Consider the following 18,023-nt stretch of genomic DNA (forward strand, 5'->3'; position numbering starts at 1 on the left):
CCCTTTAAGCAAAGAGCTGCATGTTTGTAAGAAATCCATTATTATGGCGTTTTAACTTTAAACTGTTGCCTCTGGCAAAAATACAACTCCATAATCCATAATAACACTTCCTCCAGTGAAAAAAGTCTATCCCCTGTTGTACTCTCAAATCAAAATCCACCATCATATTGTGACCGTTTTCTATTTGTAGAGTCGTGTGGATTATTGTTCTGTTTTATCAGCTGTTCTGACAACACCCATGTTGACTTTAAATAATGCTTGAAGTAATAGTTTTGCGTTTGAGTTGGCATTTATTTTATATTTAAGGATTCAATAAAGAGGAACAAATAAAAAGCCTCAGGTTATAATCTTTATAACAGTATCCACAATGCACAGACAAAAACTAATAAACATTTTCTGGAGCTGCCGGCAAACCATAACGATGGAGCCTGGTTCCTGCCTGCAGAGACAAATATATTTTTATAGTAAAATGACAGACTAATAACACATCAACAATTACCATGTGCAATTCTTTTCATCTACCAAAGCATATTTAGTTGAGAATCCTAATAACAACATCCAAAATACTACTCACCTCTGTGCTCAAGCATTAATTCGCCTTCATACTGGGCCATGCCAAGTGCTTGTCTTTGTTCATTGTCTAATTGTGCCCATTGCTCCTCTGTCACGGCACACGCTTGTTCAGAGCTCAGCCAAGACAGCTGCGTGGCACTGAATACCACCTGAAATAATGAGAAACATGTCTGATGAACCAACCTCAGCAACAGCTTGGGGTCTTTATTGCAAAGGTTTTTTTTTTTTTGGTTATTTTAAACCATCGTAATGTGGAACCACAACCAAAGTGTCTGTCTGAATGCATTTGGCTCTAGCAAGGGTGCAGAGTAGAAGAATTGACCGATTCAAGTTTTCTGAGACTGTTTTAATGTATACACTCTCTAAAGGTTTGGTCATGTTTACTGTTTTTCTGCAAATTTCACAGGTGAAATCCAGCTATTTTAATATGAATGACTGAAAATTTCACTGGATGATAAAAGATTTCAACCATCCTTAGATTTCGTAAAAGGTTCACGTTTGTCACACAGATTTTCTTGTTTGTGGCTACTCTACACTACTGACAACAGACAATGGACCTTTTTTCAGTTAAAGGGTTAATTCACCCCAAAAATTGTTTCATTAATTATTGACCCTCATGTTGTTTCAAAACCCTAATACCTGCCCAATTGCTTTTCAAAACTAGCCCAAAATTACCTGTAAAAATTTAAATCCGGGGGATAAAATACACTTTTGGTGGGGTTCCCCTGGTAAAATTAGCATCTTAACTAACTATCATGTTATTCTGGTCGCTTCAACCCACGGACATGAAAAACAACCGTGGACTTGGCAACATTGGTTCAGCTGGAACGGCATTTACCACACATAACCGTAGTTCACTGACAATCTTCACAAAATCGCAGGTGATTCATTGCCATTTTGAAAACAATTTTAAGTTGTCAGAGAACTATGGCTATGTGTAATAAATGCCATTCCATCTGAACTAGTGTTGCCAAGTCCACGGGTTGAAGGGACCCTAATCACAATAACATGATACTGTATGTAGCCCCTAAAATGCTCATTTTACAGAGGGAACCTGCCAAAAAATGTTTATTACAGGCTATCCCCGGGAATGCAATTTTTATCAGGGAACCACCTAGAAAAGCGATAGGGCTAGTTTTGAGAAGCAATTGGGCAGGTTTTGCTGTGAAAACCTGCCAACGCTGATCTGAACGCATGTGCTGATGATATACTATTAATTACAGGAGTGCCTTTACTGACGAGATGCACATGAAAATCACATTTGATTTTTTTAACAGCCCTAATAGTAGGGAGAAGAACTTGGAATATTATGAGTAATTAATGACAGAACAGCCAGTCAAAAGTGTATGACCAACATGAATTCAAGCATAATCTTCATGGTGATTCATTTTTTTTTCTTTTTCTCACAACTCTCAATGGCACCAATTCTTATTGGAATGACCAGATTTCACTTGAGATAATTTGCCAAGCAGGGGTTCACGTGAAGGTGCCTTTAGACAATTAGTAAAATATTGTGGTCTTAACAGGAGGATAGAAGTGAAAGAGAATAAATGAAAACATGGATATCAATCACTCACAGCAAATTTTCTCGGAGGTATCAGGGTAATTGCTGCTGGTGTAAGTCCTTCCACTTGCTCTTTTATAAGTGCAGACAATACCATATCCTCCAGCCCAGCTGAGGACACAGAATCCATTTGTTTTATTCTTTTTGTAGGCCTGCCCAACCCTTACGAAAATTAACCATGGTTTTACTACAAATAAAACCAAAAAAACATGGTTATTATAGTTAAACCATGGTAACCACAAAATAACCATGGTTTTGCTATATTAACCATAGTTTAACCATGGTATTTGTAGTAAATCTGTGGTTATACAAATGGTAGTCAACACGCCAAAAAACCATGGGTTACTACAGTTTTACTGTAATAAAACCATGGTTATTTTTCGTAAGGGAATTTGGCATGTGTATATTGTCCATTGAACTGACTGTAATCCAATTCACCGTCAGTACCTGCCAAAGTCCCAATCTCAGTGAAGACCTCAGAGCCCCAGCTGCTGACTGGACCAAAGCCCAGAGGACTGGATAGACGTGACGTCAATGCCTCGGCCTGTTGCTCAGAACACGGCAGCACCATCTCCCCAAGAAACAAAGCGGCCACACTAATGGACACAAACACAATGCATTAAATGGTTTTGAGGTGAATCGTTTTGTATTTGAATTGTGTAAACTGATTTTCACCACTTACCTCAGGTTGAACGGCTCTAGATGGGAAATTTCAGAGGAACTGAGGCCACAAAGCAGATGTCCAAAGGAAGCAAGCGCCACAAAACCAAGTTCTTCAGGCTTTTGTTTAAGTCGCTTCAATATACCAAGGACAACTGCTCTCATCTGTTTAAAAAATAACTAGATGTATCTTTCCTGTTTAGTACTTAAGGCTAATCCGAACAACTAAAAACATACTTTCTTTGCGTTCCACCCATTGAGGTCCCCAAGATGGGCCACCACAGCCAGATTGGACAAGTTGACAGCCTGTTGCTCTCTTTCTCCCATCTCTGTCACTATACAACCCAGTTCCAACACCTGTTCTGGTTCAAGCTGCTTCACTGGTTTATACACCTAAAATAATGGTTGTCATGAGATAAAACATTGATAATCAATGAGCAACAACATTTGGTCAAGCAGAAGTAGCTTAACTGGTCTGAGTTCCATCCAAAGTGCTTCACGTTGCTCAGCATCAAGTGTGTCATCCTGACCGATGAACTCAACACATGTCTTCAACTCCTTCGTCTTCATTCGATTCAGCTGATAAGACCTCCAGGCCGATGGAAATGTCCCTTTAATGTCTGCACAGCTTGGAATGGGTCCTAGTAGGCAACAGTACAGGTGCATCTCGATAAATTAAAGTGTTGTGTAAAAGTAAATTTATTTCAGTAATTCAACTCTAATTGTGAAGCTTGTGTATTAAATAAATCCAATGTGCACAGACTGAAGTAATTTAAGTCTTTGGTTCTTTTAATTGTGATGATTTTGGCTCACATTTAACAAAATAAATTTATGGAAGATTTCTTATTTTCAAAAGAACTTGGGGGGAGAGCTACAGGTGAGGAAATTTTCAAATTTTGGAAACTTTCATGGTAGAAGAACATCTGAGTTGGGAAAAATGTGTGTCTGTTTGCACTGATGGTGCGGCAGCAATGACTGGGCACAGGAGTGGAGTTGTCACCGGAATTAAAGCCAAAAATCCAAAGATTGCAGCCACTCACTGTATGCTTCATTGTCAAGCACTTACATCAAAGTCAATGATACCCAACCTGCATGATGTGTTGAAAGTAGTAGTAGCAGCTGTCAACTTCGTAAAAGACAAAACCGCTAAAGTCACATCTCTTAGCACAGAGATGGGAGCAGCCCATGATTGGCTACTCTTCCGTTCAGAAGTGCGGTGGCTCTCACGTGGAAAGGTTTTAGAGCGAGTGTTCGAACCTGATCTAAAACTGTTTTTTTCTGACCAACGGTGGATGTTAATACTTGCCTACCTTGCAGACATTTTCAGTAGTCCCTATAGACTAAATCTTCCCTTCAAGGATGTTATTACACAATATTGGAGGCAATTGACAAAATAAATGCATTCAGGAGAAAAATTAACTTGTGGGTACGTAAACTACAAAGAGGCATCACTGACATGTTTCCAAATCTATCAGAATTTTTGGATACAAACTGCATGGGAGTTGACTTCATGTTCAACACCATTGCCAGTCACCTCACCTCAATGAATGAACAATTCAGTCACTACTTCACTGACATGGAGAAATATGACTGGGTTCGAGAACCTTTTACTTGTGATGTGATGGCCAGTTAGGGTTAGGGTTAGGGTTAGAAGTCGTGGCCTAGTGGTTAGAGAGTATAACTTCTAACCCTAGGGTTGTGGGTTCGAATCTCGGGCCGGCAATACCATGACTTAGGTGCCCTTGAGCAAGGCATTGAACCCCCAACTGCTCCCTGGGCACCGCAGCATAAATGGCTGGCCACTGCTCCGGTTGTGTGTTCACAGTGTGTGTATATGTTCACTCCTGTTCACTTTGGATGGGTTAAATGCAGAGCACGAATTCTGAATGGGTCACCATACTTGGCTGTATATCACTTACTTTTTTTTTTACTTTAGAATTGATGCTCCGACATTGTATAAATTCATTTGTTTTGTTTTTCGTTAAGATCTAAGAATTTTAAGTAAAATTGAAGTTTGAGGATGTTTTGCGTCATGAGTTTTCTTTTGGGGGGGGGCACAAAACCACTGCTGTAGATGAATGCAGCACACACAACTCACCCCTTCTCATCCACCATCGACCTTTAACGATCCCATGGGTGAGACCGTTCATCTTTTCTCGTAGTCCTTTCAGATCCAAACAAGCCTTTCCCAATTCGCTGCTCTTCCAAAGCCACTGGCTCATCAGGACCTGCTCAACTGTGTCTTTACCTAAATCACCCTTGATGGAAGAAGGAGGATGTTCAACGTGATGATATCCTGCACAATATTGAGCTTTCATTGACTGGAAAGGCCTGTGTTTCCCTTACCAGAGGTAGGGATCTTATCTGCTGAGGCGACAGGGTGAACAGAAGTCTACCCACATGCTCAACATCCCCAACCGTCCATGTTTTAGGATCTCTGTTGCATACAACAGCGGCTTTGTCAAATTCCCAGCTTGTCATGTGGAACTACATTTTGCAGTTGCAGTCAGAACAAAGAGGATTAAAATAGAATGACTTTATCTCACCCCAGCATGCTTCTCTCTGTGAGCAAAGCTGCTATTTCTCTGAAGGTATTGGAGGGCAGGCAATATTGTTTCAGTTCCTCTAATCGCAGTTTCAGAGCCTCTCGGTCTATGTCAGCTAACACATCTCTGTCCAGGAAGGGCAGAAAAGGACCGAGCATATCCATTGAGGCCCCGGTGAGGCCATTTTCAGAGATGCCCTATCAGTGGAGACCAAAGGATAGAAAAGAAGGAATTTTGAATTAACAATGTGTATTGTGTATCTGATTATTTGGCATATTTGATTTGTATTGACATATACTGCTATTCAATATTTAGGATCAGTAAAAGGGTTTTTAAAAGAAATCAAAACTTTTATTCAGTAAAGAATGATGCATTAAATTTATTTCAATTGAATGTATGTACTAAATGTTCTATTCATAATGTTTTTTTCTTCTTCTGAACTTACTATTCATCAAATAATCCTGGAATAATAATATCAGTCAGGATCATAGTTTCCAAAAAGATTCAAAGCAGCACAAATGTTTTTTTAACATGAACAATATTCATGTTTTCTTGAGCAGCAAATAAGTATATTGGGATGATTTCTAAAGGATCACGTGACACCGAAGACTGAAGTAATGATGCCAAAATTCAGCTTTGCATCACAGCAAAAAAATTATATTAAATTAAATACCTAACTATGTCCATATATTCCACATGTGTGACCCTGGACCACATAACCATAAGGGAAAATTTTTAGAAATTGAGATTGAGAAATTGGATCTGACAATATTTGACTGAGATACGACTATTTGAAAATCAGGAATCTGAGGGTGCAAAAAAATCTAAATACTGAAAAAATCATCTTTAAAGTTGTCCAAATGAAGTTCTTAGCAATGCATATTACCAATCAAAAACAAAGTTTTTATATATTTATGGTAAGAAATTCACTAAATATCTTCATGGAACATGATCTTTACTTAATATTGTATTGATTTTGGTCATAAAAGAAAAATTTATAATTTTGACCCATACAATGTGTTTATTATTTGTGGCTATTGCAACAAATGTTCCCCAGCAACTTAAGACATTTTTTTTAAATGCATTCTGCAACAGTAAAACTAGATTTTAATTTAATTTTTTTTCTTCTGAAAAATAAAAATGAAAATAAAAATTTGGTTACAATACGAGCTACTGGATGAGGGCATAGTTCGTCTGGGTCACTGGGAAACACCTATGAAATGTTCCCCTACATTAACTTAGTGCTTACGAGTACATCGATTGCTTTCTCTGCTAGGGCCATTTGCTTGTGTCGTGGAAGCTGGAGAAAGTCAATAAAGTGTTGTCGAACATAGTCCAGTACACTAATGAGAGAGGAGTTAGACAGGTGCTCCAACATGGTCAGCCTGAGAGACAAAATAAAACAGAAAGACCATGTATGTAAAAGGACAAACAAATGAGAATCTGAATAGACAACCGCTGATCTTACGGTAATCTTGCAGCAAATGAGGGGTCCAAGTCATTTAGATCAATATCAGGCCGTTTCCGTAGCTCCAGCACAACGCATTTCCTCTGTTGAAACATAACATCAATGTTGTTCATTTTCCACCTCCCTTTCATACCAAGTTATGTCAAATTTGTGAGGGTGAGGAACTTGGGGTACAAAAGTACAGTGTACTATTTTAAATAATGTTACTTAATCAAAATATTATCATCTCTGAATTCTGCATTCGGACAGCAAAGACTTTTAACGTTTATGTGTATATAAATAAGAGTTCTCATATTCTTACCAAACCAGGTCTAAGTCCTCCTGGCAACTTAGTGATGAATTGCAACAAATCAGAAAAGCCTGACTCATTCACCCAAAGCTTCAGCCATTCACAGCTCATGCCACCAGCAATGCGACCTAAACCTCTTCAGTGCCGGGGGGTTTGGGCAAAGAAAATTGTATGAATGTTTATGAAATTTGAAAACAACAAAAATATAAAAACAATGCTAGAGATCCAGATTATGATGCATCTAAAACCAGAATGAATTTTCCAAGGAAAATTCCAGTCTTGATTGACCAGTCAACAATCATAAAATACAGTATTGCTAGATATCACTTACAGTATTGACTCTCTTGTGATGTTTACGGTCCGCTGAATCATTTTGAACAGCATTTGAGCCTGTTGTGTCAAATACAACAAGTGAGTCTGAGAAACTGGATCGCCTGAGGTTATATCTGATACACTTTTGGCTGAGACAAGGTCTCTTTAATGTGGGTGATTATTAATTCATATTCCCTGGTGGAGGCTATTGTACCACATTAAGATCAATTTGCTTGATGGCAGTTGAGGGGCTCAGATTATTAATTTACTGAAAGGCTCCTTTGAAGCATGACAAGTAATCCACCGAAGAACTTGAGATCAGCTTTGTCTGGCAAGAGCAGTACAGGGCACTAAATGTAATGTACAGAGTGCAAGAGCTGAATATTCAGTGCTTCTATAGTTTCATTCAAATGCTCATATCGATTTCTGAGAGAAAATATAAATTAAAAATTAAAAAGATTTGATCTTCCTGGATAGGGCTAGCTGAAGACTTGTATTTTTTGTGCGTGATATGCAACACTGATAGTCTGTGAACTAGAAAAAGCAAGTTTGCCAAAACCAAACGTATGGAATGAGGTTTGTACCTGTTGGTGAGACCATGGCATGTGCTTATACACAGATATGTGACGAAGGACCGTCTCTCCGTCTAGATCTGACATTAATTTCCTCAAGGAGACGAATGGCAGAAGGCATTCCAACTGCTGTGTTATATTTGCAGTGCCTTCCAGAGCCTTCAAACAAACAGCATGTGTTACACACCAACAGACCAAACCAAGTCTAATGCATAAACGCATATTGGAAATGATGATTGGTTTGTACAGAGTTTAAGCACTAGAAGTTCAAACCTGTTGGAGTGTGAAATGAACCATCGCTCGATGAGCAGGTTGCAGGTGAGCCAGCATTAAACTCCAACACCGACAATCAGGTGTAGATTCAAGTCCAACCAACTTTCTCAAGAAAGAAGGCCCCAGACCCGGAAACAATGGCTTCAGTCTGCAGAGCATGTTGGCACTGAACTAAACAGGATTGAGACTGTGAACACAAGACTCACTAAACGTAAGCATCATAACTGGACTGGTGTACAGCATGCAGCTTACATCTGTTTCTTCTGCTATTTTGTTCAGTATATGGAATGCCTGCATTAAAAGAAATGGAAAATGTTTCAATACAGTATATACATAAAATAATGCAATATATTTACACTGACTATTTTCAGTGAAAAAAATTTTTATTCAGAAACTGGCTTCATCCAATTCACGAGTTGGACTTTGAATTGAATTGGCCACACTATTGGAATTATAGGAAGAGGAATCTTTCGATGGCATCTATGGTTCCATGAAGAACATCTATCTATCTATCTATCTATCCATCTTACAGGCATCCAATCCTGTTCCTGGAGGGCCACTCTCCTGCAAAGTTTAGCTCCAGTTGAACAGACCTGAACCAAGGTATTCAAGGTCTTCCGGTTTACTAGAATGGTCAAGGTAGGTATGTTTAGTTGGAGCTAAACCCTGCAGGACATTGGCCCTCCAGAATCATCCCTGATGTACAGCATCATTAATGCTAATGCAATTCCAGGCAAGTTAAAAATTAATTTAATTCTTCTTCCTTGTATTGAAAATAGAATTTCAATTGTGCATCCTGTTCAAATTAAGAAACCAAAAAAAGCTTTCATTCTAATGGTCTTACCTGAGCAGGTGGGAAAGTTGGTATACCGGGCAGAGTTACCAGATCCAACAACTCTTTTGAGGACAACGGCTCCAAAAATGAAGCACCCATTTGTGGCAGCATACCATGTAACAAAGCTATTGTCGAAGTTGACAAGACACTGGCATTTAAAGATTTAAGGGCCACCCCAAGCCAGTGTGAAAGCTGTAGATAAAAGAACTCTTCATGAACTCTCAAATTTAATAATATTACACGATGCACAACATCCAAAAAAATCAAGGCTCACTCTGCCACTTCCACTGATGTGTCCCTCTGATACACATTGTGCCAGCTGCTTCCACAGGACAGGTGAGAGATTCGATGAAGACAATAACTGTTGTAAGTCCTCAGAGTTCAGGTAACAAATGAGAATTCCTAACCTGTTTTGAGAAACAGTGTCTTTTATTTGTTTATACATTTACAAATGTCATATGATGTGGAACTTGAATTTGTACTTCATTATGTTGTCACTCGTCAGGTTCTTCCCTTGGCCGAACACGGTACGAAGTACATGGCGCCCCCGTGTGGCATCCAGACTGCTGTTCCCCAGCATCTCCATTAAGGGCATGAGCTGTTAGACATTCACATTAATTTCAGGAAGTGAAAAGATAAAAGCAGACATCCCAAATGAGATATTACTTACTTGTTGAGATGAGAGCTGCTGAAAGTGACTGACTGGGAGATGTGGAAGTAGAGGCAGAATGGAGCTGAGGAAGTGAGGAGGCCACGAAGGCACATCTCCAGCTACGTTGGACTGCAACAGGCGTTTTATGAAGGCTTGTTTTTGTAACGACTTCATCTCAGAGCTGTGATCACTAATGGCCAGCAGTCTGGAGCATGTGAATAATTGAATTAGGAGGACACTGGACTAAATCATAAAATAGAGTTTTGATATGATCCACTTACACACTTTGCTTGACCATGAGGGAGGCAGGGAAGGTCATAATGTCTGAGACAGACATGTACGGTAGAAACTGGGAGAGGTCGATGAAAAGCTCTGGTGTGACACGTGGAAACTTGTGAATGAAAGCAGCTGTCATGGTTTCCATGGCCTCTTGTTCTTTTGGAGAGACCTGTGAATGGTGCGTATATATGGACTTCTAAATAGAGATGCATTATGGTACTATATCAGTTATTGTAATGGCATCTTTTAACAAATCTCAAAATTAATATACATACTGTTCATTATAAAGTAAATATGAAAATGATCAGCTTATCAACCAGATCTCGCTGTTTTGGAACAACATCTGAACTGACCTCCTTCATGTAAAACGTTGTTTTGTTGTTTACCTGTATAGTTTCCACTTGAAGTTGATCCCAACTCTGATGAACATGGGAAAGGAATCTTTTCACAGCATCATTTTCAGCCGACATAACTACACTCCGAATACTCTCTCTAGGCATCTGTAGGTACTCCTTGAAAAGTATGAATGTTAGAATTAGACATAACAGTGCAGTTTTGGATAATAAAGATAATTTTCTTAATTATGAAAAATCCCATTTCTAATTCCTTATGATTTTTGCACAGTGATAATTTTGCAGTCATTTTGTGTTTATAATATCACACTTATTAGCTTTCTCACATAGTGAAAAATAGGTCTTTACAGGAAGATATACACAGCTTTTTTCTTAGTGTATCCACTGTAAAGAACCTTTTGTGCAATGGAAAGATTCTGTAGAAGTTGAATGTTCTTTATGGAGAGTATATTTAAAAAAAATGGGTCTTCTGTAATGAGATTATCATATAGGGCTACGGCACCAAAAACCTTGAAAACCCTTGGTTTAACTGACTAGATAATTTAGTATCAGAGAGAATGAGTAATACCTGCATTATAAATCTTAAAGCAGAAGAGTTGCCCTCCCTCTGAATGAGATCCCACAGGACAGGCTGCTGGGGAGAAAAGCCTTTGAAACTGAATGCATTAAACTGAATGCATGGTGATATAATAAGAAAATACTAGCCTGAGAAACGATGCAATATTTAAATGCATGACGTACACTGAAACAGCTTAAAAGATCTTCTTTTAAGGTGGAGTTCTGCTCTGTCTTCAGGAAGACGCCCACAGTGTGAAGGACACTTATTGATGCATCGGGCCGTAGAGTGGTCCAGAAGGAAGCATTGTCCTGAAGGCTGGCCAGAAGAATGGCCTGACCCAGGCTCTGACGCACCTCTCGTTGTCCCTCCTCCAAACCTGCAGAGAGCCCCACCACAAAGTCCAACACTTGAAGCACATAGCTCACCGTAGCTAACCATCCCGTGCGTTTATCCACTATTCCTTCACACAGAGTGAGCTTATGAATAGCCTCTTGTAGAATAGGCAAGGGGTTCACACAAAGTTGAGACGTGTCGAAGTCATACGGCGCTGGCAGCATGTCAAACAGCTTCTGGAGGACGCACTTGGTGCCCTGCTTCTCTTCAGAGTTCAAACAGTAGTCTAAGAATGAAGGTTGCTTTAGAACCAATGTGAGGTACAGTGTGGCGTTTTTGCAAATATAGTCCTTCAAACCCGCTTTACTGCTGCAAATCTCAAGTGCGGTGGTGTTCATAAAATGTTCTGCTTTCCAGTTCGAGTAATCGCAGTTTTCTTTGGGGACCCCATGAGAGTGATTAGGGATGGCTTTGGAGCAGTACTCGGCTGCCCAGCTCCCATCTTGAGGTATTTGAGACGAATCATTACCGCACAAAGAGGCAATAAGGGCTGTGTTATTGGGCAGAAAACATCTTCTAAAATCCTGGGCGGTAAGAGTTTTGCTGCTTAGCAGTGTTAAGCAGTCTTCTGTAGCATCTGGAGAAGATCCCCCAGAAACATCGTTGGAGAGTTGAAGACAGAGGTCATCAATACTTGATTGATTGAGGTACTGGTAATCCCGTGAAGATTCTGCCTGAGAAAATTTCACAGCAAGGTGATTGCAAACGTAGAAAAACTTTAAAGTGATAGTTAACTCAAAAATTGCAAAAAAGTTCACTCATCCTCCTCAATTCAAACTACAAACTTGTTTATCTTTGAAACACAAAGAAAGATTTTTTTTTTATTGAAACCTAAAAGGGTTTCTGTCCCTAGATTGAAGTCAAGGTAACTAAAACTTAGAAGCTCCAAAAAGTTCATAAAGGAGTTTATTTAAAAAATCCATATGAGGAGACCTTGTGAAGAAACTCAACAAATTAATTTAGCTGTAAGTCACATATATACAGACTACATCATATATTGTACATATGGAAGGTTGTGTGTATATTAGAAAAAACTGGTTCTCAGTGCATCGTACACGTATATTTGAGATTCTGTGGTTACCTTACATAATGTGCTCTTTGTACAGTATGTGTGTCAATCATTGTTTAAAAGTAAATTAAATTTTTTAATTGTGAAATAAACCATGCAATTCACATATATGCATTTTAAAATGCCTTTTTTAAATGTTTTGGATCTTCTCAGTTTTTGGTTACCTGGACTTTTTTTTTAAAGGAAGGACAGGAGCTTCTAAGGTTTCATTTAAATAATCTTAACTTGTGTTTCAAATATTAAGCATGGGTTTAGGTGAGTAAATGATCCAATATGCATCCAAAATGATCAGAATATTAATTTTGGGTGAACTAACCTTTTAATAGCTTCATAGTAACAAATGAAAAAAAACTCGATCTACCTGATGTGCACGTTGAAGCCAGAATGTAGAGTTGGCACATACTGTCCTGTTAAACTCGTGAGCGAAAAATTCGCTGCAAACGTGAACCCAAAGAAAATCTTCCTCCGCTGCCGAGAGGTACCAAGCAGCATCGGAGCAGGTCGCGTACAGGTCTACCCCAAAATGGTTGACTTCAGGATCCTGTGAGCCATTCTCTCCATCGAAAAGATTACAGTAGAGAAAGACAGTAAAATTTGAGACACCAGTGAGACCAGGGATGGAGGCATTGCAGGCAGCTTCCAGAATCTCTGCTGAGGGTGAGGGGTCTGAATCACTCTGCTCTTGGACTTTTGGCTGGAACTGGTGAAGTTTAGGTCTTCTAGATGAGCGCTGAGGTTTCAAAGTCCTTGTTTTCTCCTCTGTAGAGGGGCAGGTAATCAAAGACGGCCTGCTGGGTAAACCATCTGACCTGAAACCCATCGCTTGAGCGTTCCATGTCAAGTTATGTCTAATTCCCCTGTACAAAGAGGACAACAAAACCGTTCATTTACAATAATCTTTACTATATACTTATAGTGTAATAATTTAAGTTCTTGCTTATCCATGACACTTACCACAATATTAACTGCCTGAGGTCACCTTTACAAAGAAACAAAAGTCAATGGAAAAGTTCTGGGTGAACAGTTATATACAAATCACAGATGATTGCAGAACAATGTTGATTAATTGAAGAAAATGGAGAGCCAGCCTCTGTATTATACTATTGGCCTTGATGTAACAGCATAGCTGGGCACATAATACCAGTGGTATATGGTTACCCACATAAAAGAAACAGGAGATTATCCAAGCTATAGGATTTAGAGCTACAGAGATCTGGTTAATGACTAGCAATGCCACTGTGATTTCTGTCAGAGTTGTGCGCCGTTCAAAATTAAATTGAGAATGCCTTTTGAAATCAAATTTCTTGATTTAAACTGAAGTAGCAACAGATGGATAGAAGGACAGAACGACAGACAGAATAGTAGAAAGATATAAGTGTAGAGCAACAGATGTATTTTCCTGATGTTCTGATTTAAATGAATGTTACAGATAAACCATTCTATGCGTTACGCAGAGTGTGTGTAAAGTAGCAGTGCTCTAACTTGCCTACAGAACATCTTCCATGGTGACTGTTCTGTGGTTCATCCACCATGCTGCTGACATCATCCAGCAGTGCCTTGGTCATATGTGACACTTTTCTTCTCAGATTACCATACACGCTGCGGCCGACATTGTGCAGAAATCCATGTCTGAGGTTATCCAAGCCCCGCAGGAGGGCAGGATTACGATCCGCGAACTGTACTGCCCTTTCTCCTGCGCTTGACCTCGACAAAGCCTGAAGAAGCAGAGCCTGCATAGAAGCAAGGCTCTCCGAATCAGTGCCCGATTGGTTCAACAAGAGCTGCTCCTCACGAAGCACCTCGGGTGGCACGAGGAAGGGTTTAAAACGTCCCGAAGAGAGTGTGGCATCTCTTTGATTGTTCTCCACACTCAGAGGATGCAGACTGACCACAGGTTTCCAGTTCCTGGTCTCCATAAAGCTGATGAGCTGCTCAAGCCAACTCAGGTTGAAGGCACAATCATTTCGTCCACTAAGGACACAGATGAAACCCTGGAGACCTGCGACGGCCTGGCCGTACGTCCCACTGACCAGAGCTTGCAGAACCGTTTCAAGCAAAGCGCTGATAGTCTTCCAGTTCTGGGAAATGAAAGTCAAGATGGGTTTTTGGGGCTGGCGTTCAGTGAGGGTTAAAATGCTTTGCACCAACCCCAGAAGTCCATCCCAATGTGGGCTGCCCCGGAGCGACAGAAACAGATCCTGAAGCCTGAAAGTGGGTCGCGGAGGACTCTTCCCATCCCATAATCCGAGTGACACTTCCCTTCCAGACTGAAGAACAGAGTAGAGCAGGTTTTCCCAAAACTGGTCATCACCAGAAGGTTCCTGCCGATCGTCTAATTCTGCACTCATCTCTTGCAGATACATGGAGATGTTATACAAGAATCCCGAGAGCCTGTTTCTATCGAAGGCTTTGTTTAAAGACGGGAGACTCTTGCTTTTCCTTGGCAGGACACCTAGAGATTTAAGGGCTCCCGTGATGATCCCCGTTATGGAATGAATTTGTTGATCTTTCTGTCTTTCTGCTGGTGGTTGTACTCTGTGTGGGTTCCATCGTCCACCCTTCCTCCATATCTCAACAAGCTCTTTCAAAATCGCCTCCTTCTGGTCCTCTTTATTGCTCTCTATAATGAGAGAAAACATTGATCGAAGTTAGAGTGTGAAACAAACTGAGTCACTGAACAAACAACAACAGGAACATCCAGTATTGTCTTACCTGCAGCATTGGCTGATAGTTGTTCCAGGATAAGCAAAATCACTACAATTCCCAACTTGCCCATCCTAAGTTCCATTTTCTCAAAGTAGAATGAACAAAGTCATTTTGCTGTCATTGTAAGACTGCATTTGAGTTCCTTTAGGAGCTGAAGGAGACATTCAGAGCGTAAAGTGACAGCGGATAGTCTTTATGACTATCCGCTGTCACTTGGCTAAACTTTCACAAAGAAAAGTTTGACACTTTCTAAACTATGCAATTTCTAAATACATCAATACAATTTTTTTTTTTTTTTTTTAGAAAAATAAATTTAAATGCTACACCTAAACCTATGCATTCATTAAAAACTACAAATAAGACTGTAAAAACCTTTTTGCAAAACTTACCTATATGCATCGTCTAAAATAAATAAATAATTAACATTACATTCCGGCATTTGTAATATACTAGAAAAATCAACAGATTTTTAGTACTTACAAGAAGTTGGATTTATTTGATCCTGTCAGCATCTATGAAAATAGGATTGTGCATGAGTGTGAGCGAATTATTTCTCTATCCTTCTCTCCACATCCTTCTCTCTCAGCATTTGTCACTTTTTGATCCGCTCCCCCTCCCAGTCTTTGAGATTCAGTTGGATCCTCAAAAGCCACAGCTTCATGTTTCAGCGACATTGTCCCGTCATGTGCCAGCTGACTGTGTGCTGGAGTGAGAGGCCAGAGCATCAGTGATGTAATATGAGAAAAGAGAAAGCCCAAGGAACTTCAAGAGTGTATACTCTTGTATCACAAGGCAATTTCATAGTAATTAAGATTAAAGGAGTTACAAAGGTAGGTCATTACTTTCGACTGAAGCTTAAACAGGGCACAGTAGATACTGTATGCAATAGATAAAGCACTTTCAGATAATGCTGTGTATAATAAACAATCAATTGTATAATAATTCTTTCAAAGTCTTCTGATAGAAATGGCTTATTTTAATTCATTTTAACTGACAAATCAACATAAACTTTTAAGTATTTCATTAATTTTTTATATTTCATTTTTTAACAAAAAAAAGCAACTCTTTTTTTTTCTCAAACGCTTACATAACTCACTTAATCAGAATTTAATCACTCTGAGCCCTACTTTATTCTTCTGACATCTGACATCTCATGAGGTCATTTTCACCTGTGCCAACACTGACATACAGTAAAACGGTACCCTTGTCCTGGTGGGTATTGTTTTACTTATGTGGCAGCCAGCAGGTCGCCCACAGCTGTCATAAAACAAAAGTGTCCCTAGGCCACCGTCAGCACACAATCAAGCCCTTCACTGATGTTCAAAATCCTCTCGTTCTTGTCTGAGGGCTGTCTACAGCAGCTGAAACCCGAGTGGATTGAGTGAAAGGCCTAGCACAGCCTCCCCACAAACCTTTTACTTCTGTGTTGCTGTCGCCTGTAGCGGAACAATAACTTCCTCTTATATTATTGATGCCTGGGGGAGCGGCGGTCACTCGGCAGCATGGAGCTCAGTTGACTAGAGGAATATTAAATGAGAAACTTTACTCCTCATGCCTCTGACTTACTCCACTCAAATCATGCACATTGGTGATCTTGTTTGTTATCTGTAAAATGCATATGACTAAACTATTCTCAAAAATACAGGAAATAAACTTAGGTGCTGTCTGACTGGATGACTGTGAATTGTATATTAAAACAGTCAGAGGAGCTCACTGATCCAATGTAGACAAACTCCAGACATGAGCCTAAATCTGTCATTTATAATCACTGTGTCAAGTGATTATAAATAGAGGATCCTGCCAAGCACGTAATGCCTTTATAAGTGAACGTATAAAGGCATTAGAGACTAAACAGAGTACCAATCATCTGCTCCAGTGCAACATACTGTACATTATGCATGACTTTGCATTTCTTTCCCCCAAAATAATGTCTTGTCAGCCATATATACTACATATATATTTACTCACCAAACATTTTTAGGCCTTTATTTCCACACCTCTGAATCATTCTTCTCTGTCTGGTTGGGACAATTAATTCCTGCGTACCTAAAATAATACTATGAAAAGTATATTTTAAGAATCATTTGTTCCAGTGGGAGAAAAGACTAGCACTCCACGTGCTTATAGTAGCTTATATATAGTACTTAGGTTCCATACATTTTCTTTGTTTGGTTTCCTGCACTTGTAAGTTCAAATGTTGATGCTCAGCAAGCAATCAAAAAATAATTCAAGAAAATACATATAATGTATTACTAAAAATAAATGACAGAAAGCGAGAGTGTATTAGGCCTCAAGAATGTCTTATCTTATTTCTTAAAGCTGCAGTCGGTAACTTTTGACGCTCTAGCGGTTAATAAACAGAACTGCTTGCGTGTTGCGGAAGGACATTGTAGCCGGAACTAATTCTCTCTGTTTATGTCTATGAAGAATCACAAAGGTACTGGGTTACTCCGCCGCGGTACCCCCGAAGCAGTCTAAAATAGTCCGAATATAAACACTGATTATAGGTGTACCCTAGTGATTCAGGACAGGCTAAAAACACGGTTTGGAAAATGGATTCATGGTGTACTCGCTTATTATATACATTTTGTATACTTTGAACACACAAAAAAAGTTACGGACCGCAGCTCTGATTGGTTGTTTCTTACCGGGAGTGGTGTATTTCTGCAAATGACAAAATGACCACTGGGAGGAGCCAGAGGAGCTTGATTTTTTCACAGATTATCTGTCTCATATTCTACTGTCAGGACATAATGACAGGTTTAACAAATATGTAAAAAATACATTTTTACAAAAGTTACCAAGTTACCAAGTTAAACTAAAAAATCTCATGCACTTTACATTAAAAATGCTAAGTTAATATTGTTACCTGTGAAGCACTGAGAAAGCAATCATATGGGTTGAATAGTTTACAATCAGA

At 39.4% G+C, this 18,023-nt stretch overlaps 1 protein-coding gene across 1 annotated transcript; it reads right to left on the reverse strand.

Moving 5' to 3' along the window:
• Window positions 1–336: 336 nt before the first annotated feature.
• LOC127961341 (stereocilin) lies at window positions 337–17,554 on the reverse strand. Its single transcript, XM_052560419.1, has 33 exons — window positions 17,261–17,554; window positions 17,072–17,160; window positions 16,516–16,620; window positions 15,584–15,806; window positions 15,110–15,254; window positions 13,884–15,017; window positions 13,352–13,376; window positions 12,759–13,254; window positions 11,118–12,002; window positions 10,945–11,007; window positions 10,410–10,535; window positions 10,026–10,192; window positions 9,763–9,949; window positions 9,575–9,690; window positions 9,367–9,499; window positions 9,102–9,284; window positions 8,510–8,548; window positions 8,258–8,428; window positions 7,997–8,143; window positions 7,432–7,490; window positions 7,113–7,236; window positions 6,812–6,894; window positions 6,593–6,728; window positions 5,344–5,540; window positions 5,144–5,234; window positions 4,896–5,055; window positions 3,269–3,438; window positions 3,035–3,190; window positions 2,820–2,962; window positions 2,585–2,733; window positions 2,151–2,248; window positions 575–722; window positions 337–439 (listed from the first exon to the last, which is right to left on the reverse strand). The coding sequence occupies exons 5-33, from the start codon at window positions 15,183–15,185 to the stop codon at window positions 351–353; spliced, it is 5,751 nt and encodes a 1,916-aa protein (XP_052416379.1). The 5' UTR covers window positions 15,186–15,254; window positions 15,584–15,806; window positions 16,516–16,620; window positions 17,072–17,160; window positions 17,261–17,554; the 3' UTR covers window positions 337–350.
• Between the last annotated feature and the right edge of the window lie 469 nt (window positions 17,555–18,023).

Source organism: Carassius gibelio, chromosome B7 (genome assembly GCF_023724105.1).
Source record: "Carassius gibelio isolate Cgi1373 ecotype wild population from Czech Republic chromosome B7, carGib1.2-hapl.c, whole genome shotgun sequence".
Classification (NCBI taxonomy): Eukaryota; Metazoa; Chordata; class Actinopteri; order Cypriniformes; family Cyprinidae; genus Carassius; species Carassius gibelio.

What these genes read in the sequence shown, in the direction of transcription:
- LOC127961341 (XM_052560419.1), bottom strand. Translation starts at nt 15,185, where the DNA reads ATGGAACTTAGGATGGGCAAGTTGGGAATTGTAGTGATTTTGCTTATC. An exon ending in TTTGGATGGAACTCAGACCA is followed by an intron (nt 3,191 to 3,268) that starts GTTAAGCTACTT and finishes CCATTATTTTAG; the next exon opens with GTGTATAAACCAGTGAAGCA. An exon ending in TACCTCCGAGAAAATTTGCT is followed by an intron (nt 723 to 2,150) that starts GTGAGTGATTGA and finishes TCATTATTTCAG; the next exon opens with GTGGTATTCAGTGCCACGCA.